This window comes from Mustela putorius, unplaced genomic scaffold (genome assembly GCF_011764305.1).
Source record: "Mustela putorius furo isolate JIRA1106 unplaced genomic scaffold, ASM1176430v1.1 tig00000592_pilon_pilon_pilon, whole genome shotgun sequence".
NCBI lineage: Eukaryota > Metazoa > Chordata > Mammalia > Carnivora > Mustelidae > Mustela > Mustela putorius.
In genome coordinates, this window is record NW_025421426.1 from 8,662,128 (window position 1) to 8,683,042 (window position 20,915).

Consider the following 20,915-nt stretch of genomic DNA (forward strand, 5'->3'; position numbering starts at 1 on the left):
GAGTCATCGTGACCTTGGGCCGGCCCCGCCCCCTCTGGGCCCACCTCCCTGACGTTCTCTTTAGGCACAGAGCCTGCGGGGGGCCTACTCACCAGCCTTCTGCTTCCAACCCGCAGCGTCTGGACTTTGAGTCCCAGCCCTTGCACACCGTGGTCCTGGAGGCCCTCAACAAGTTCGTGGATCCCCGCTTCGCTGACCTGGGCACGTTCCGCGACCAGGCGATCGTGCGCGTGGCTGTGACCGACGTGGACGAGCCCCCCGAGTTCCGGCCGCCCTCCGGCCTCCTGGAGGTGCAGGAGGACGCGCAGGTGGGCTCCCTGGTCGGCGTGGTGACGGCGCGGGACCCCGACGCCGCCAACCGGCCCGTCCGGTGAGACCCCCGCCCGGGGCCACGCCTGCTGCCTGCTCTCCCGCCACCGCCCCGAGGACGGACTGCGGGCAGAGGGGGAGGGGCGGGGGGCGGAGAAGGGGGGATCTGGACGCAGAGATGCAGCTCAGAGACAAAGGAAACAGATGTGAGAATGATCACAGAGAGTCAGGGGACTCCGGGCAAGGAGGGAGACCCGGGTTTGGCAGACACCGCAGAGTGAACCCGGCTCGTCCCCGGTCCTCCTCTCTGTCCACGGTGGCTCGCTCCCTCGGTGCCCACGGCCCGTCCATCCACAAGCCTGTGACCCCTGATTCCACTCTTTTGCCCACCCTGCGGTCTCAGCGGCTCCCCGTGGCTCCCTCAGGCACCCAAAACTCACCACGTTCAGAACTGAGCTCCAGGTCGCTCCACCAAAAACAAGGACCCCAGCCTTCCAGTCCTTGAAGTCAAAAATGTTGGAGACACCCTGCCTCCTGTCTCACACCTCCCTCCAGCCCATCAGTGGATCCGTCATCCACCCTTTAGTCACATATCCGGAATCCAACCACTTTCTCCACCTGCGCTGCTCTCCCCTGGTCCAGGCCCCCATGTTCTCTTACCCAGATCCGGACCAGAACCCGCACTCCCCCACCGCCCCCCAACTGGTCTCCCTGCTTCTGCCCTGCCCCACCTTAATCTAGAACTGCCTCTGGGCCGGACTGATCCTGTCAAAATGGAAATCATTTCTGGGCCTTCCTCTGCCCAGAACCCCCAGAGGCACCCATCCGGCTCAGAATAAAAGACCAAGCTCTCACAGTGCCCCCCAGACCCATGAGATCTGGCCTCCCTATAGGCTTTCAGACCATTCCTCCCAAGACCCTCCTTCCTCGTTCACACAGCTCAGTCACCCTGGCCTCCTCACTGCTCTGCAGATGCACCAGGCTCACTCCACCTCAGGACCTTTGCAACTGCTGATCCCTCTGCCTCGAACGTCCCCTCCCCACCCCCCCTGCTTAATAGCCCCACTATTGGTCCACTCGCTTCCTCCAGGCCTTTGATCAAGAGTCACCTTCTCAGGGAGGCCTTTCCCGACCACTCTTTCTAAAATTTCAACCCCACCCCAACCCCCAGCCCCAACACTTCACATTCCCTTTCTGCATGTTTCTCCCTCCTCAGTAGCCTTCGTCATCGTCTAACGTGCTACCTAGTTTTCTGGCTCCCTGTGTGTCTCTCCCGCTACAAGATAAGCTCCGTGAGGGTAGGGAGTTCTGTGTGCTCACCACTCTACCCTCAGGGCCAACCCAAAGCCTGCACTCAGTGGACACTTGCTGACTGCCCTGGTGAGTGAATGAAACATAAAAAGCAGAGAAAAGAGAGAAAAGAGAGAGACAGAGGCTCAGGAGCCTGGGGAGAGACCCACAGTAAGAGGAGGAGGTCAGATGGGGGCGGGGGAGCCGGTGGGAAGACCGTGAGAGGAACTAAAAGAGGCAGAGAACCTCCTGGCCATGTAGAAACAGGAGATTTGCTGAGAAAGCCAGAAAGGGAAAGATAGGAAGAGACAGGGGCGAGCAGGGAGGGAGGCAGGTGGGTGGAGGGGAGGGGATGCTGAAGCTCTGTCAGTGTTTCTGGAAGGGTTTGGGAAGTCCCTGACTGTGGCTCAAGTTGGAAGAAGGTCAGGTAGAAGAGACCGGAAGAATGGTTGTAGCTACGGTTGTAGCAGAAATAATCCAGAGGCCAGGGATTGGGGGAGGGCCGTTTTTGGACAGACCAGAAGGAGATTCCCGAGCTCCCTGCTTCCTCCCTGAAATCCCTGGACAGAATCAGTAAGTAATCCCTGAACCTACTATTTGCCAGTCTTTGTGTGGAGCATTGAAGAGAGGGAGAGGGAAAGCTAGTTTGAGGATCGCTGCATTACATGTTTCCAGATGGGAAACATTCCCCTCATCATCTATGTGAATGGTTCTCTGGGTTGTGCAGTGCACAGCCTATACCATCCTACATGGCAGCCCTGGGTGACGACAGAGAGTTGCCATCCTGCCTAACTGCCTATGGGCTCCCAGATTGGGAAATACCCTCAGGGGTCTTAAAAGACTTCCTGGAGGAGGCAGGAAATGAACTGAGCTGGTATGGTCAGGCGTAAATACGAGGTAAAAGGCATTCTAGGCAGAGGAACAGCTTGTGCGGATATATGGAGGCAGAGGTAGATGTCCCGCAGAAGAGCAGATCAGATCGTGATGGCTACAGTGGACTGAGGGAGATGAGGCAGCGAAAGTGAGGTCTGGCTGGCCTTAAGGGCAGGCTGAGGAGCTCAGACTCAGGCCAGAGGGCCAGAGGACTGAGGTTGCCTCTGCCTTCCTCACTGCCAAAACCGTCCTGCTTCCTCTGAGCTCCTCTGCTGCCCTTCCGTTCAGGCTGTCCGTAGGTCTGTCGGCAACCCCCTAGCCTCCGGCTGGGCCATGAACCTCTCTCCCTCCAGGAAGGGATTATCACCCATGTGTGTGTGGAAGCCGAGGCCCAGGGAGGGGAGGAGGCATTCCTGGGCTCCCCCTCGGGGGAGTTGAGAGCCAAGAGTTGGAGCTGAGTCCTCGCCTCCCAGGTTAGTGCTTCTGTGTGCACTCCCCTCCCCAGCACTGAGACTCCCAGACTCCCTCCTCCCTCCGCTGGTTTCCCTTCCCTCCAGCTTTTATCTGCACTGAAAGGGCCAACTTTGAAACCAGCTTCTCACCTTCTTTCATCTCTCTTTGCCGGCCCCTTCCCTGGGGCTCCTCAGACCGGGAGGCGGCTAGGAGCCTGAGACAGCTCCAATTTAACACCACAAACATTTACCCAACTCCTCCACGTGTGCTGAGCCAGGCCCAGGGACGCAGGGATGACTCAGTGGAGGGCAGAGCTGGGGATGAGCGCCCTCTCTGCAGGGGACAGACATGGAAACAGGAGGCCAGTGAGGGGCCACTGAGAGACTGAAGGGCACCTCCCAGGGTACATGTGGTACCCAGAGCCCAGATGGCCTCCTCAGCTCCTTAGTCCTCAGGCTCATGGACTCAGCCAGTGCCTACACATTGAGTCAAGGGGGAACCAGTGGTAATAAGACCTTGTCCCTGCCCACAGAGAGTTTGCCTTCTCCCAGGGGTAGATAGTCAGCGAGTAGTAAAACATCTGTTGATACCAGTCAGGAAATAATTGCTGATAAGAGCAATGAAAGAGTTAAACAGAGCGGTAGGATAAGGAGGATTGGGACAACAGGAGCTACTGTGGATGGAGAATGATAAAGTGAGAGCCAGCCTGCAAAGATGTGAGGAAGAGCATTCCAGGTGGAGGGAACAGCAAGTGCAAAGGTCCTGGGGCAGAGGCAGCTTGGTGTGTTCCCGGAGATGAAGACAGTAAGTGGTATCCTGGGAAATTTTACCTGGGCACCTGCGGAACACAGAGATGCAGATATACAGAGCAGTTTTTCTGAGTTCCTGCACTGGGGAGAGTGGAAAAGTACCTCATCTTATTGCCTTTCCCCTTCCGGGGGTAACATATGCAGTTTACAGATGAAGAAACTGAGGGTCAGAGAGGAGAAGTGACTCTCCCAGTATCATTCAGCTTGAAGGGGACGGGCGTGATCTAACCCATGATTATCTGCTCCCTGAGTTCAGCCTCCTGGAATTTTACCCCAGCTTCTTACCTTCTCTGTGGTTAGGTATCCTCCCTGGTGCATAAGGCACAGAGATGAATCAGACATAGGCCAACACAAAGGCTAGGCCCCCAATTGAAGGCCTCTAGTAACAGATCTAAGTTTGAGTGGTCTTGGGCTGAGGGCAGGGGCTTGAGGACCACAGAGCTCCACGGAGGGGCGAGTGCTCAGGGCACAGGAACAAGCCCAGACTTCCCCAGGTGGCCCCTGAGCAAGGCTGAAGAGGTGAGGTTGGCACAGGGAGATGATGCTCCTGGTTGGAGTGAGGGTGAGGGCCCGGAAGCAGGAAGAGAGTCGCAGATCCGGGAGGTTAAGTTCAGCAGCAGCGTGCGTGATCAGTGGGTGAGCGCATGTCAAGGTGGGCAGAGATGAGGACAGAGGGACACTTGGGCCAGCCCGGGAAGGACCCTGAACGTCAGGTGGAGAAGCTGGACTCCTTGCTTCAAAGGGAAACCTTGGAAGCTTTGGAGGGAGGGAGGCGAGTGCTCAGGGGGGCTCAGACAGACCCACCTCTGGGTTAAGCAGCCTTGCAGAGAGTCAGGCCCTTGATCAGCCCAGCACAGTCCTCCCTACACCCTTCTTCAAACATCAAAACCAGCAAAGCCCACACTGGACCGGAGGGAACAAACCCTCATTTCCTGCCAGCACTCCACAGTGGGGTGCATTGGAAAGTATGGGGGTTCTGGAATCAAAGAAGACCTGGGTCGGAATCCCAGCTCAGTTGTAGAACTGTGGGAAGATCACAGGACCTACAATAAGCCTCTGTTTTCCCATCTCTATAATGGGCATCATGATAGTACCTGCCTCATTCATTTATTCAAAAATTAGGTATTTCAAAAATCTATTTATTTATTTATTTATTTATTTATTTATTTGACAGAGCTCACAAGTAGGCAGAGAGACAGAGGGGGAAGCAGGCTTCCTGCTGAGCAGAGAGCCCAATGAGGGGTTCAATCCCAGGACCCTGAGATCATGACCTGAGCCGAAGGCAGAGGCTTTAACCCACTGAGCCACCCAGGTGCCCCCCAAAATTAGGTATTCAATGTCTGCTGTGTTCTACTAGGATCTGCGCTCGGTGCCTTTATGTTCCTTTGTGGCCTGGACACCAATTTCTCCCCTTCAATCTGCAGCCTGTATTAATCACATACAAATTTTGGGCTTTGATATGTGTCTTAAGGTTGGGGTGGGGACAGTACGTGAGAAAGAATCACAGATGGGGTAGAGTCAGCAGAGAGGAATCCCTGGTGTGGGGACTGGGGGACAGGGAGCCCCTTCTGCACCTGAAGAGACTCTCCCTCTAGTGCTCAGGTGGGGGCTGCATCCACCAGCCTTCGAGGCACATATGTACATGAGCCCCCCAACCGGGGAGCCTGGGAGCGCAGCACACACAGTAGTCTGCTGCCTCCCAGCTCTGTCATACCTGCGTACACACCCTATGCACAGATTTACATGGACAGAAACCACATAGTGCACGCCCAGGCCAGGAAGCAGGACCCTCAAGCAGGACCCTCCCCACGTCCCCCACCCCGACCTTGACAATGGCAGCACTTTGTGCCCTCGGAGTGTGTGTGAGTGTCTGCAGGTGTGCCTGGCTGGCCCTCAGCCGGATGCCCATAGACAAGGCCCCGCACAGACATGGGTGTCCACTAACCAGCCCTTTTGACCCAGAGCAAGGACCCTTGCTTCTTTTAGCGCAGTTTCCTCATCTGTGAAATGGGGGTTATAACAGTGCCTGTGAAGATGGGAGGAGCTCATGTACAGAAAGGCCTCCTACAGGCCTGGCACGAAGTCTTGTCTGGCAAAAAAACACAGGAGCTAATCCATGGGGCATGTGGGGCTCCCAGCACTGCTAGAAGTATTCCACTGATATCTACTTGTCCAGCCCTCACAGCTGCTCGGTAAGATAGACATTGTTATTGTCTCCATTTTTAAGAGGAGGAAACCAAAGAACAGAGAGGTCAAGTGATTTACCTGAGGCCACACAGCTAGGTTTCAAACCTAGGCAGATGGGTACCTGATCTGCACCATTCCAGGGCCTCCCTTACAAGTGTGCACAGACATGTACACACACGTACCACACACTAGCTGACACCCCTCCACACTCTCTCTCTGCCCTCCTCCACCCACACCTGCTCCGGTTCCCCTCCCTGCCATCCGGTCCTGCTGACTGAATGAGGAACGGGACATTCTAGACCCACAGCTGCCCCCCACCCTCCCCAACATGCTGGAGATACTCCGAGGTCCATTTTCCCTACATAGGGCCTCCCAGCCCCCACCCCCCACCCCGGGCACACGGACCACACACCTGCTGGAGGGACTCCTGTGTCCCCCTAACCAGACATTCTGAATAATAATTAGAATAACAATCGTTGTCTCTCCTGGAGTAATTTTCCCGGAGCTCAGCTAGGCACCTTATCCCCCTGCTAGGCATTTAATCCTCCTAGCAACTTGCAAGGTAGGATTAGCATCTCCATTTTGCTCAAAATTAAAGTTCAAAGATTGAAGTGACTTGTTGGGGACATCGTGGACTTGGATCCACACCCAGGGCTAAGCAGCTGCCTCTCGAGCCTCAGCTTTTCCAACAGCAAAACAGTATCTCACACACACACAGGCACGCACACCACTCACATATTCAGGACACACACACACACACACTCTTTCCACCCACAACACCGACCAGACACACAACTCCTGCACCTACACGTGAGGTCCCTAAGCCTCGCCTCCGCCACCCCCCATTTTTGCCAGGCCCCACTCCGCGCTTCAGTGCCACACCCCTCCCTCCCTCCCACTCACTGGCTGGCTTCCTGAGCTGGAACAAAACCACCTGGGCTCAGCCAGCCACACTGACCTGCAGCCCCAACTCTTTTGCTGGTTAATGGCAGGTCCCTGCGGCCGCCCCACGGCCTTGGGAACAGCTGCCTCCACTTAGATTCAGGGCCCGCCCTCCCCCCTTCCCCTCCAGGAGGAAACAAAAGAGAGAACTAGGAGGAGAGAAAAAAGGAGGGAGTTCTAAGCAGGAACAGGAGAAGCAAGAAGGTGGTAGGCTTCCTCCCACAAGCCCTGTCTCATGCCCCAGCCTTGACCCAGCGATCAGGAGCCCAGGCTGTGTCAGACCCTGGCCCTCTCCTGGACTCTCTTCCTGCACGGGTAAAATCAGGAGGAGGTTCCTTCCAACCGAGCTGACACTTGGATTCCGGTTCTACCTCCTTTGGACCAAACATCTGACAGGCCCAGGCTGAGGGCAAAGGAGACCTGAGCCTCCATGCTTTGCAGCTTTGGGTGGTTCAATGAGCTAAAAAAGAACTCTGGGTAGAGAGTCCCAAATTTGGGTACAAATTCCAATTCTGTGACCGTTCCTGTGCAATTTTGAGCATGGTCATCACTAGCCCTCATGGCATCTTCGCATAAATAAGGAAAAGATCCCTTTTTGAGAAGATCCTCCCTAGGACACCTGGCAAGCTGAACACTGGGTAGACTTTAACCCCATTTCACCCTTCAGCCTGATACCTTTGTGCAGGATACAGCCTGCTCAATCATACTTGGCCGTCCTAAGCTTGGCAGGTTTCCTTTCTGAGCCTCAGTGTCTTCATCTGCAAAATGGGAGATCCCATCAGCTTCACAGGATGCCAGGCAGGGACCTCATGTGTCTCGTTTGCCCTTTTATCCCCAGGACCTAGCACAGGGCAGTACAGAGAAGGCACTGAGTTAATGTCTAGGCATGAAGGAGTGCACGGAAGGATGGCTAAAGGAAAAGCAGGCTATAACTATTAAGTGCTGTGCTAGTGGAAGGAAGTATCATCTTGGGTCTGAAGCCCCCCCCCCCAGGTTGGTTAGGGACAAGGGGGATGTGGGCTTAGCAGCTTAGGGACAGGGAGGAGAGTTGATGGGGGCTCAGGAGACTGACTGTAATGCCCGCTATCCCCATACATACAACCTTTTCCAGTTGGCCATAGTGTTCATTCACCATTTTCACCTCCACCCCTTTAACTATGAAAAGAGTAAGGGATATCACCTGTGCCTATGCCCAGACTCATGCATTAGCTCCTCTAACCCACGCCAGCATGAGGGAGTATTCAGCATCCCTTTTCCAGATAAGCAGACGGAGGCCAGGGAAGTCCAGTGACTTGCCCAAGGTTACACAGGTAGACTAAGTAGCCTAGGATTCAAACGCAGCTCTGACTACTCTCCAGATGCGGACAGTCCCACTGGGTGTCCTTATTCCCATTCAACAGATGAGAAGACTGAGGCCTGGGGCAGTTGTAATGCAGCTAAGCCCCACTGTAGGGTCACTTTGGGGCCTTGCGCCTCCAGCAGGGGGCGTTTCTGGTGTCCTCGCCTCCATGGGCCTCAGTTTCCTCCTCTAGGAGATGGGGAAAGGGTCCCTTTCCTCCCTGTGGGAGGAGCCGGGTGGATCAGGCTGAGCTCCGCCCCGCCAAGCTTCTTTGTCCTCGCGGCACAATGCACCCTTGCTTGGCATTCGAGGCCTTTGTGGGCCGCGCAGCCTGGCGGCGCCCCCGCCCGCATTTATCAGCGCAGGGAAGCGGAGGTCCGAGCTGGCGGGGCCTCTCTGGGCCGCCGCCCGAGACATGTGTTGGACACGGGCCTTTCAGGCCTGGAGCCGCTGCACAAAGGCCCGGGAAGAAGGCGGAACAAAGGGCTTTTTCACGCGGCAACTGAAAAGCGGCAGATTAGCTCGCGCGTGCTGCGCAGGCGGGGAGGGGCCGCCGGCCATCCCCCTCAACCCCCACACCCCGCACTCGCTCAGCCTGTGTGCCCGGGCTGGGGCCTCCACGCCGACCCCCTCTCTCCTGCTCAGAATTCCCCTCGGCCCCCACCCCTACCCCCGACAAGTCCAAGCCCTGAATTCCGCGCCCTGCGGGTGCGGATGCCCGCCTTGCTTCTCCGTCCTACGTTTGCCATTCTCTGAATAATCCCTACCCACCATTCTCTGAATGATTCTTTGCACCTGTTCCCACGCACCCGCCCACCCGTGCCAGCCCCCACCCGTGCCAGCCCGGTCCCCTTCCCAAGCCCAGTTCTAGGGTCAGCTCTTAGGGAAAGGTAAGAATCGAATATACAGTGAGTGCTAGCTCTGTGCCAGGGACTTCGCCCACTTCCAGCCTCACAACTGTGGGGTGCAAATTATTAGCCCCATTACCCAGCTGAGGAAACTGAGGCCAGGAAAGGTGGAGGGAGGCCCGTGGTCACACAGCAGGTGCCGGTGCAGCAGAGAGGCAAACCCAGATTCCTTTCCACCCCTTCTCTTTTGGAAAGGGCTTCTCTGCTCCTCGTGTCCCCCAGGCAGGTAGGTGATCCCTCTTTAAGGGATGGGGGGGAATGGTGGACTTGGGCATGGGCTCCACCTGGCGCCAGGGCACCTTCAATCAGTCCCGCCCTGCCTCCCTCAGGTACGCCATTGACCGCGACTCGGATCTGGACCAGATCTTTGATATCGATGCGGACACGGGCGCCATCGTGACGGGCAAGGGCTTGGACCGTGAGACCGCCGGCTGGCACAATATCACCGTGCTGGCCATGGAAGCGGGTGAGTCGGGGGCGGGGATATCATTGGGGGAGGGACGAAGGCTGAGTGAGGGGCGGGGCTGAGGCGGGGCAAAAAGAAAGGAACCGGGCACAGATGGCCGGGTTGCGAGAGGCAAGAGCTGAGAGGGAGGAGCAAAGACCTGGGAAGGAACCCACGCCAAAGGGCGAAAGCTGGTCGTGAAGCTGGCTTTCTTCCTTCAGCATTTATTGAGCGCCCACTACATACGACGCCCGTTTTAGGGACTGGGATGCAGCCCTTGAAGACAGAAAATCTCCTGTCTTTGTGGGGGAGCGCTAGACTGTCCCCAAACAGGTGTACCTATGTCATATGATGTGAAGTGCTAGTGAGAAATCGGCAAAGAAGAAAGTGGGGGAAGGGGATTGGGAAGAAGATGGTGTTGTTCCTTTTAGAAGAAGGCCTCTCTGAGGAGACATTTCAACGGAGACCTTACGAAAGTGAGGGAGTCATGCCCATGTCTGAGGGAAGAGTGTTGTAAGCAGAGAAAACAGCCAGTGCAAAGGCCCTGAGGTGATAGTTTGCCCAGCATATTGGAGGAACAGCAAGGAAGCCAGTGTGGTTAATGAGGGGCAGAGTGTTCAGCCACTGTAAGTTCTTTGGACTTTACTCTGAATAACGTGGGGATCATAGGACAGAGCTGAGGAGGGATATCTCTGGCTGCTGCATGAGAATAGATCTTTTGAGGGGTGAAGGAGGAAATTAAATGTCACAGTGGCAGGAAGACGTGGACTGGCCCAGGGGGACAGCCGTGGAGGTGAGACGCGGTCGGCTTTGGGGGGCAGGCTGAAAATGACATCCCAGGATTTTATGATGGAATGACTGACGTGGAGATAAGAGAGGTGTCCGGGACTACTTCAAGGTGCTTGGCCTGGCTTTCAGGAAGAGTGTGTGTGATTGTGTGTGTGCACCACAGGCAGTTTGGTGCAGCTGGCACAGGTGAGCTACAAGGGGCAGGGGGGTGTGTCTATGCATAGGGTCCAGATAAGTAAGGCCATGGAGGTGAGGAGCTGAGACTGCGGGGTTCACAGAGCCCCAGGAGAGGGGAGGGGGCAGCTCCAGGTATCCTCCAAAACCACAGCAAAGCTGCCTGGGCCTGGTCTCCAGGTATCCTCCGCACCCCCTCCCCGCACCCCCATCAGCTCTCGAGGTCCAGGAGCCAGCACAGCTGCCAGCAAGCCATCATGATAACAGAGAAACTCAGAGCCTCTGAGCCTGAGGGGTGGGGGGTGGGCGAGGTGCAAACTTGCCCCTGCGTGCACTTCGGGGTGGGGGGGCCCAAGCCCCTCCTGGCCCTGTGAGCCCCCTGCCAGCCTTCCTCCTCCTCCCCCTGCTGGCGCCCTCCCACTTTGCCGCCCCAGCAGCCCGTGGGCCAAGGAAGTCCCTAGGCTGAAGTTCCCTCCATCTCTTTCAACTTCAGTTTAAAAGAAAATACAAAGCTGGCTCAAACCTCAGTGCCTGCTGCTCAGGAGCCTTTGAATCCACTCCTCCACCGCATGAAAGGAAGGTAACAAAAGGTGGCTGGAGAGGAAGTGGCGGCTGGACTGGGGGGAGGAGAGCCCCCTCCTTACTTCCCTGAACCTGTTCCCAGGGCAGCCGTGGGGGGGACTGGCCTGGCTGCTGGGCAGAGACGCCGCCTCTCCCTGCCCACAGCTACAGCTACCCCACAGCCTGTCACCCTGTCTCACATCCCATTCTTGGGTTAAGCATCATGCTTCTTCTGCCGAGTGGGTCTCCTTACAGCGAGCAGCTCGAGTGGCATACAAAGTCTGTAATGCTGCCATTTCACGGAAGAAAGAATGTGGAGGGGACTCGCCCACAAACATTGAACAGTGTTTAACTCATCCATATTCTGGGCTAGAGGATTTTCAGTGACTTTATTGAATCATGATCAGTAACCAGCCAGCACCCACTTGACTGATGGGAAGATTGAGGCTCGGAGAGGAAATTTGCCCAAGGATGTGCTGTGGCAGAGCTGGGATTTGGGGCAAGTCTGTCTGGCTCCCTCCGCAGCATGGCCAGGTGAGCTCCCTTTCCGGGGTCCTCTCTGCAGTCTGAACCCCGCCCCTCTCCCCCACACAGCAGTGCCTAGCAACTGACCTGGGGAAGATAAGGCTCTGATAGGAGACTGATCACTGGGCTAGAGACCCAGCCCTCTAAGCTGCAATCAACAACCCCGCCCAACCCTCACCAGGTATCAATCAATAAGAAAACGAATGGCTCCTGCTTCCCGGGAGCTAGTGGGAAGATTCAATAGGACCATGCATGGGAAGAACTTGCCTAGTACTTAATAAGTGCTCAATTAGTGGTGTCTATTGATCTTGACTCTGTGCACTTGACTTCAGCACCAACTCCGCACAAGACATTTTACAGTGGTGTGCCCGCTGGTTGACTCTCCCCACCTAAGAGATATCGGTTCTGCCCTTATCCCCAACGTACGAAGGACAAGGGAAATCATTTGTCCAAATTCCCAGCCCCAATCTGTCTGACTCCAAAGCCCAGCTCTCACCCAGATGCCCCTCAAGTCACATTTCTTTGGTGCCAGGCACGAATCCAGGAGTGTCACAAATAACCCACCCACTCCAGCTTCTCGGCATCTCTGTGAGACAAGGGAGAAATTATTATCCCTGCTTTACAGATGAGGAAATAAAGGCTCAGGGAGGAACAGCGATGGTTCCATGGTCACAGAGCAAATCCATGCAGGACCAGGGCTCCACCGCCACACCTCCTGCTTCCCAGCAGACTGCCCCAGCCCCAAGTGCAATGCCAGTGGATCTGCCTGCCCATGGCCTCCTGCTAAAGCATCCATTTGGCTTCTTTAGAAACAGAGGATGCTGCTGGGGTCACGGTGGCCCTACCTGCTCTGGGCATAACAAACAGGAGAGGACAAGAATCTGAGGGGAAAATGTATACACAGTGGCCAAGCTTGGTGAACACCTTGGAGAAGGCTGCACTGAGAGCCTCCACTGTCATACTGGATTACCTCAAAGACTCCCAGCCACTTAGTATGCCGGCTCCCCTCTCCCCGAACTTCTGAGTCATCCATTCTGCCCATGCAGACGCTCCTTCCACTGACATTATCTTTAACGTTTTGTAATCATGAAATATTAATGACCAATATTGAATTTAAAGTACAATTTGTGTCTGAATCCTTCGGTGGAAAGGGCAGTTGTAAAGGGACAGTCTTCAAAGAGACGGGGGTGCGGACTTGGAAGGCTAGTGCTGGGGTGGGGGTGCCGGGGGCCGCATTCAACCCCCCTCTTCCAGGGTTGTCTGGCCGTGAGCCGGTCTGGAGTGTGGGGTGGTGGCAGTCGCTAGCCACCAGGAATATCCAGGAGTTAAGCAGATTAGCAAGAAGCTTCCCCATCTGGGTCACTCCAGTACGTCTTAGAGCACCCCGTATGTCTTAGAGCACCCCGGTTTTTCCTGCAAACCATGGAGCATGCATCATGATTTATATATGTATTTATGTGAGTATCTAGTTAATCTCTTCTCCCCAGGAAGCTGGACACTAGGGCAGGGTCTCATCCGCATCTGCGCTATTCATACGGGCCTGGCACTTAGTAGGCGTGTGTAAATCCTTACTGAATGAATGGCTAAAGGGGCTGGCCCACCCGGTTAGGAAATCAGGGTGGCGTGACCGGCAAGAACTGGGATCAGCTGCTCCATTCCCAGCTGTGTGAGCTCGGATAGCTTTCATTGCCTTACTTTTCTCATCTGTAAAATGGCACTGTGTCTGATGGCTGTAAAGATAATAATTTTACGATATCTTTACAATAAGAGCAGCTTTTGTTTATTTGAAGCATACGATGTGCCCGATGTCATACCAAAGGTTGTATATAAAGCATCTCATGTCATGTACATTAGAATCTGTGTTTGTACGGTGACTAGCGTGGTTCCTGACCCACGTTATGTGTGATTCATAGCTGAGGGGAGAAGGAACGTCAGAGATGATGGACTCCAGTCCCCATCCTCCCTCCCCACTTTACAGCTGAAGAGACTGAGCCCGAGGAAGGGAAGCAACATGCCCAAGTCCAGCAGTGAGGCTTTATGACTCCCAGTCCAGTGCTCCTTAGGAGGACAATAGGGGTGGGGGTGAGAGCTTGCGGTGGGGTGAGAGACATAGTGCTCAGTTGCCACAAGGACACCCTCCGCCCCCCTCATGTCTGCCCCCAGCTAATGTTTCCGGAGGGCCTCTCTTCACCGCCCATCCTGGGCTGGTGCTGGGCTTGGCTTGGCTTGGCTTGGCTTGGCAAGGCTTGGCCACTGACCTTGGAGCTCACAGGTAGGCAGGGGAGAGACGCATCGACAGTGGCAACACAGAGCAGAAGGGGGCAGTGGGCACTCAGGAGGAGCAGGGAGGGACTTGCCCACCCAGAGGGGAAGGAGGCCAAAAATTTTTCCCAGAGGAGGGGACATCTGAATTGGGTCTCAAAGGCTGAGGAAAGGGGGTGGGGTGCTCGAGGCAGAAAGACCCAGAAGCTCAGCTGTCCACTGGCCATTCTGAGAATGGGGAAGCTGGGGGGTGGGGCGGGGCGGGCAGAGGTTAGGGTGGGGGCGGCTGGAGTAGACCGGGTGAGGTGAGCATGGAGATGCCCACTGATCCTCTATAGGAAGGACCTTGGGTGTCCTCTGAGGAGCCAGACGTCTCCTGAAGACAGCAGGGAACCAAGGCAGGTCTTTGAGCAGAAGAGAAACATGGTCTGCTGTGCCATTGCAATGTTCACTTGGGTCGTGGGTGAACAGGAGGGGACTGGCCTGGAGCAGGAGGACACATAGGAGGCTGTCGTGAAGCCTCAGGCTTAGACATGAGCTGGGGGTATCCGAGCAGAGCTAGGATGGGCAGGGAAGCTGAGTGTGGTGCCGTCTGGGGAAGAGGATTGGCACAGCACTGCCTGGAAGGGGCTGCTTCAAGAGGCACTGAACTTCCCATCAACAGAAGTGTGTAAATGAGGCCGGGGCCCCTCTTGGACTGGGTAACTCCCGGAATCCAGTGCCTGCTGAGTACCTAACAGAGGCTGACCGGAATAAAGCTTTTGTCATGTCCGTGGGGTCTCCAGAGCACAGCCCAGCACAGCCCAGAACATCAGGACCAGCTCAGCCTAGGAAGGAAAACTTTCTCCCCCACCCCATTCCAGAGTTCCTGATTCACCCCGAAGTCCTCCCTTCCCTTTTGGAGGACTACACATACCCCCCTGCAACAAAGTCGATCCTCCAGTCTCCCCTGGGAAGCCAAAGAGATCATCAAAGTCTTGAGGCAGAGAAGTATGTACAAACCTCCCACTCCCATTAAAGGTGAGCGGGGATGGGGCATAGGGAGCAAGGACCCCACTTTTGACAGCCCTGACACCCCTCCCCTGGAGCACCCCCACTTGCTCACCCAGCCCCCTCGCCGGCCTGCCCTCCCTGTCTTGGCCGGCGGGTAATTGGGATGATAAATCTTCCTGCCCAGCTGGCCAGCTCTAATCAGAGCCTGGTGTTTGGATGCAATTTAATTCTCTCTGGAGGGGGAGGGGTTGGGGGGACAGGAGAAGAGGGTCCGGCTCAGCTGCCCACCCTCCACTGCAAGTGAGTGGGAAGGAGGGGCCTTCAAGCTCCCCTCCGGCTCTTTCCCTCCCCCCACCCCTGTTCCTTTCTCCACCAGCCCCCCCTCCCCGCCCGCACCTTTCTCACTCCCACTCTTACAACCTCCCTTACCTCTTTCTCTCTGGGCTTCTCTCTCTCTCCCCCCATTTGTTTTACTGATAAGAAAACCTTAGTCCGAAGAGAGAGGCAGGAACAGCATCACACAGCTTGATTCCTTCCCAGATGGAGGGATCCTGGAGGGGGTGCAACCCCCCCCCCCCCGAATCAGTCCATCTGTGGAGGTCTTCGTCTCTCCCTGTGGCATAGTCAGGGATGCCACAGACAATGAAACCCATTCATTCGACGATCTTTATTAAGCACCTACTATGTTCCATGCACATAGCAGGAAACAAAACAGAAATTCTGCTTACTTTCTGGTGGGGGAGGCAGGTAATGAGCACGTTAAGTGAGTCAAAACCTTCGGGGGTGTTGGATGAGTGGTATGGAGAGAAAGCAGGGAAAGGGGTGTCTGGGACCCTTTGGCAAGGGATGGCAAGGGACACATTTAAAGGTCATCAGGGGAGGTTCTCTGAGAAGGCATCTGGGCAACGATCTGAAGGAGAGAATGGAGCAAACTTGGAGCAGAGCTCCAGAGAGGGGTAAGGGTCCAGGCTGGGGAGATCACTGGAAGATCACGTGCAGCCTGTGAGCACGTGGGACTCTGCTGGTATTCTGATAGCCCATTCTGATAGCCCAGGACGGACGTAGTCAGGGAAAGCTTCCAGGAGGAGGCAGAGATATTTGTTTGGGACCTGGAGGCAAGTAGGACTGACAGATGAAGATGGCAAGAAAGGCAGTACCACCCGATGATCAGAAACTCCCCCCTTTGGAACCAGACCCAGGCTATTGACCATGTGTTCCCTATGAGACCTTGGGCTAATTTGTTACCTCTCTGAATGGGTTTCCTCCTCAGTAAAAGGCCAATCATCTTAGTCTCCACCTCCCACAATGGTTGACAAGATAAAATGGGTGGCACAGACCCTGGCCCACAGCGCATGCTCCCTAAGTGCTTGCTGATGTCTTTCCGGGAAGGAGTGCCCTTAACAGAGTCACCAGGTCGGCTTCCGCTTCCTCTTCCCTTCCCAGTGGTCCCCAGCCCTCAAGTCCATGGTTGGTTCAGATACCGGATGAGTGCCTGCCGGGGGCTGGGGTCTTCTTTAGAAGGGATCGAGAGTCTCACTATAGACAACCTTCTCCTCTTCTCCTCCGAGATGTTTGCTGATGCTGTTCCCCGGGGCACACTTTCCCTCCCATCCGCATCACGTGATTCCTTCCTAGTTGGATCTCAGTCTAAAGGTCACTCCAGGGAAAATATCCCTGCACCCGCCTGGCTCCTGAACTTTTATCTCTTCGCTCTTATCGGAGTCCTGAGTACTGTCTGTCACTGCTGCTAGACTGAGAGATCGTGTAGGTCTTGCTCACTTCTATTCTTGGCACAAAGAAGGTGCTCAATTCATAGTCGTCAGCAAAACCCAGAAGCCTTAGCTCCAGATGGCTTAGTCCGAGCCCATGTCCTTTATGCATAAGGGACTCCGAGGCCCAGAGAAGGAAGGCAACCTGCCCACGGTGCACAGCACCACATCCCACCCAGTCCAGTCTCTTCCCAAGGCTCCCACTGAACAGCCCACCTCCTCGGCCCTGGGCCCCCCGCCCCGAGCTTCACCGACACCTTTCTGGGCTCCTAGCGAGTTAGCTCAGGGAAGGAGCCCCAGGCCGAAGCACGTTTAATTTTCATCTAGGAACCGGTTAAGGCTGTGGGCCTGCTCAGCTCTGGGCTGTCAATCAGCCTTCCTCAAGGCTGCATCAATTAGTTTAAAAATATTGAATGCAATTTTGCCTGACACAACATATTGCAGCTACTGCAAAATATAATTTATTTTAGAAGAAGAAATAATTAAACTAATTTGCATGTCAGTCAGCTGAACTGAGATGCCAAGAAGGGGGTTGGGACCCATGAAGGACCCAGCCCCGGGAGAGGGCACCTGCTGCCGGGCAGCGGGAAAGGGTTGCTTGGACCTGAGTCCGAGAGTAGTTGGTGCTAATCCCCAGGCAGCAGGAGGGCCTGCTGGCCTTGGATCTAGACGAAGCACTGGCCAGACCAGAGGCAGGAGACCCAGGACCTAACCCAGTTCTGTGCTGACTCCCTTGTAGGTCTGGGCAAGGTCCCGGCCTCTCTGGGCCTCAGTTTTCTCATCTACAAAATGGATTTAACAAGACCTCCTTTACGGATTGTTTTGAGGGTCAAAAGAAAGATTATAGATAAGAAAGTTTGTTATCGATTGGAAAGTCCTGTGCAGGGGTGAAGATTATTTAATTGGTGGAGTCTTTGTCTTATCCCAGAAACACTGAAGATGGTAAACTTATGAATTAATTATTAGCAATGATCACAAATGCTGTTAACTGTGATCAGGAGAGGTGTAGAGGAAGTCCACCAGAAGTAAGACAACAGGTTGGACTGGCCCACCTGCCTGTGGTTGGCAACCCTTGCCACATAGTAAATTCCTACAGCCATTAAAAAACCTCAGTGACAGAGCCTTGGGCATCCGTGTGTCTTAAAGGCTTCCCAGGTGCTTCTAATGTGCAGCCAGGCTGGAGGTGGCTGTGATGTCATGGGCACACAGGCTCTGGGGGGTCCAGGCCAGCCCCAAATTCAAGGGTCCCCAGGATCATTTCTGCCGGTAACAACTTGGCAGCAGAGAGGCATATCCCTTCCCTGCTCACTCAGCCACTCCGCCTCCAGGACCCAGATCCACAGCCACACCAAAGGGTTCAGGGCTTTCCCAGGGAGTGACCTGTAACATTTTTAAGAAGGAGGTAGGGAGGCGCCTGGGTGGCTCAGTTGGTTTGGCGTCTGACTGTTGGTTTCAGCTCAGGTCATGATCTCAGGGTCATGAGATCGAGCCCCACGTCAGACAGACTCTGCTGGGCAAGGAGCCTGCTTGAGATTCTCTCTCTCCCTCTCCCTTGGCCCCACCCTCCCAAAAAATAAAATAAAATAGTAAAAGAGGAGACGGGACAATGACAATATGTGGGGTGAAGGATGTGTTAACTAACCCGATTATGGGAAACATCTCACAATATATATGTATATAATAAAATCACCATGTTGCACACCTTAAACTTATACCATGTTATTTGTGAGTTCTATCTCAATAAAGCTAGAGATTTAAAAAAAAAAAAAAAAAAGAACATCAAGAACAGGTCCAACAGATCTTAAAGGAATGGCTCAATAGTGGGGGTCTTGCCAGCAGCAGACCCAGCCCCCTGCCCCCACCGCAGCATGTCCCCCTCGGAGGGGCTTGCCCTGCTGTAGGGTTGCCCTTCTGCCTGGCACATGGGCCCCTGTGCCCGCCCCCCACCTCAGCCGGGAGAGAGGTGCCTGGTCCTGGCAGTGGGCCTCACCCTCCCCACTTGCCTTTTTCCCAAATGCACCCACCTTCTGTCTGTTTAAGTTCTCCAGCAACACGCTCTTAAAAATAACGGCTGGCCCGGCATTCCCAGTCACGACTCCGATCTCCCGCCCCCAGAAAAGCCCCCTCTAATCACTGAAGCGGCAGATCTGGGTGAGCTGAAAAGATAAGGTGCCCCTGGCTAAGGGGAGCTCCAGAGAGAGGTCGGGGTCTGCGTTAATTAAGGACTTGCCCCCTTCCTTTCCCTGACCCCAGGAGAGGGCTGCACCTACCTCCCGATCTCATTTCTCTTTATCAACACACGAGCAGCTGCCTCGGCCCGCAGTGGCCCCTGAGTTCAGAGAAAGCAGCAGCCGACAGCCCCATTCCCCCCGCCCAGAACTCATGGGGTTCCTGGCTACTAGAAAGCTTCCAGGCTGCTACCAAAAGAGCTCCCTGCCAGCCAGGCTAGTTCCCCCAGTCACTGAGCTTGGAAGGAGATGGCTTCCTCTCCTAGTCTTTGAGGTCCCTGGTGGATAGAGCTTGTCAGCCACAAACTCATGACTAAGATAGCTGAGAGCAGAGCACCAATGAAGACCCAAGAGGTCCGGGAGACAAGGGAAAAGGCCAACATTCAGGGTGCTGCTCAGAGAGGTCCGGCTGGGATGAGGTACCCTTCAATCACTTGAAGTCATTGCTGAAAGGACCCTTCGAGGATGTCTGTTTTGGGTTTGGTTTTTTTTTTTTTTTAAAGATTTTATTTATTTATTTGACAGAGAGAGGCACAGCGAGAGAGGGAACACAAGCAGAGAGAGAGAGGGGGCGGGTGGGGAGTGGGGAGAAGTAGGCTTCCTACTGAGCAGGGAGCCTGATGCAGGACTCCATCCCAGGACCCTGAGATCATGACCTGAGCCAAAGGCAGTTGCTTAACGACTGAGCCACCCAGGCCCCAAGGATGTCTATTTATTTAACAAATCCTTACAGAACACTTGCTATGTGTTATAGACACAGTTTTTTTTAGAGAATTTTTAAAACTTTAATAGACATACACACAGTTTAAAAATGCTTTACAGATAGTAACTCAATCTGTCCTCTTAAGCAACCCATCACTAGTAGCTCCATGTTGCTGGAGAGAAAGCAGAGGCACAGAGAGGCCAAGAGACCTGGCATAGACCCCACAGCTCCTAAGTGGCAGAGTTGAGATTGGAACAACTTGGCTCGGAGACTTTACTCTTAATCACCATGCTCTGTTCATTTTCCAGATCTGGAAGGGGATATCAGGGAGGGAGGACCAAACATTGGGTCAAGGACAGAGCCATCCCTGGAACGCAGGCCTCTTTCCGTCTATGTTCTTCTAGTCTTCATTCACACATTTAACGAATGTATTAGAACCTCCTCTGTGCTGTATCCCACGGTGCTGGGAACCTGGAGATTAATACATCAGGGACCTTGACCTCAAAGATATCACAGGCAGAGGTGTCATGGTTTTGCTGAAGACGCTGGCCAAGACCTATATCCAGTGGACTGGTCTTGCCCTCTCAGGATCAAGTCCTAAAAGAGCAGAGGTCTGAGAGTTCAGTTGCCTGCTGACCGTTCTTTAAAGTTTCTCATGCTCTGTTTCTCTTCTGCAGTGTGGGGGTAGAAATTGAACCCAAGTGCAGGATTTCCACGGGATTCCTGAAATAATGGATGTATGTGCTCTGGGTGTGTTCTGTGCCCTTGACGGTGATGGGATGTTGAGGTTGGGATGTTGATTGACAGCAGGGGTGATGATCATGTTGCTGGAGGTGGGAGCGAGGGGTCACGATGTGATGGTGACGTGGGTGTTTATGGCGGGGCTAATGGTCATAAGGAGGGGCTGGAAATGATCGTTGTGGTGGAGACAGTGACCACCACCGTGGGTGATGATGGTGGTGATATTGATGGTGGTGGTGGTGTAAGGCACTGATAGTGATGGCCTTGGTGTTTGTGGTAATAGAGATGAGGAGGGTGGTGCCTTGGCTAGGGCACTGGGGACACCATTATTCTGATGGCAATGGTCACGACAGTGATGGTCTAATGGTGAAGATAGCAGGCTGGTGATGGCGGGAGTGGTGAGGTTGATGGCGGTACTGGTGGTTGTGTTGGTACCAAGATAAGGCTAATGAGGGTAGCGGTGACAGGACTGGTGGTGGTGATGGAGATGGTGTCAGCAATGGTGCTCGGTGGCACTGGGATGGTGGTGGTGGTGACGGTGATGCCAGCGATGGTGTCAGTGATGGTGACACTAGCACTGAGGATGACGGTGATGACCTAATAGTGGCGATGGTG

At 54.7% G+C, this 20,915-nt stretch overlaps 1 protein-coding gene across 1 annotated transcript in view; it reads left to right on the plus strand.

Annotated features, from left to right (window-relative positions):
• The window catches only part of CDH22 (cadherin 22), a 120,508-nt gene that overhangs the window by 87,829 nt on the left and 11,764 nt on the right, over positions 1-20,915 (plus strand). Inside the window, exons 7-8 of the mRNA XM_045082141.1 lie at positions 117-370; positions 9,440-9,576. Coding sequence (XP_044938076.1) covers positions 117-370; positions 9,440-9,576 — 391 coding nt within the window. The remainder of the gene's footprint in view (positions 1-116; positions 371-9,439; positions 9,577-20,915) is intronic.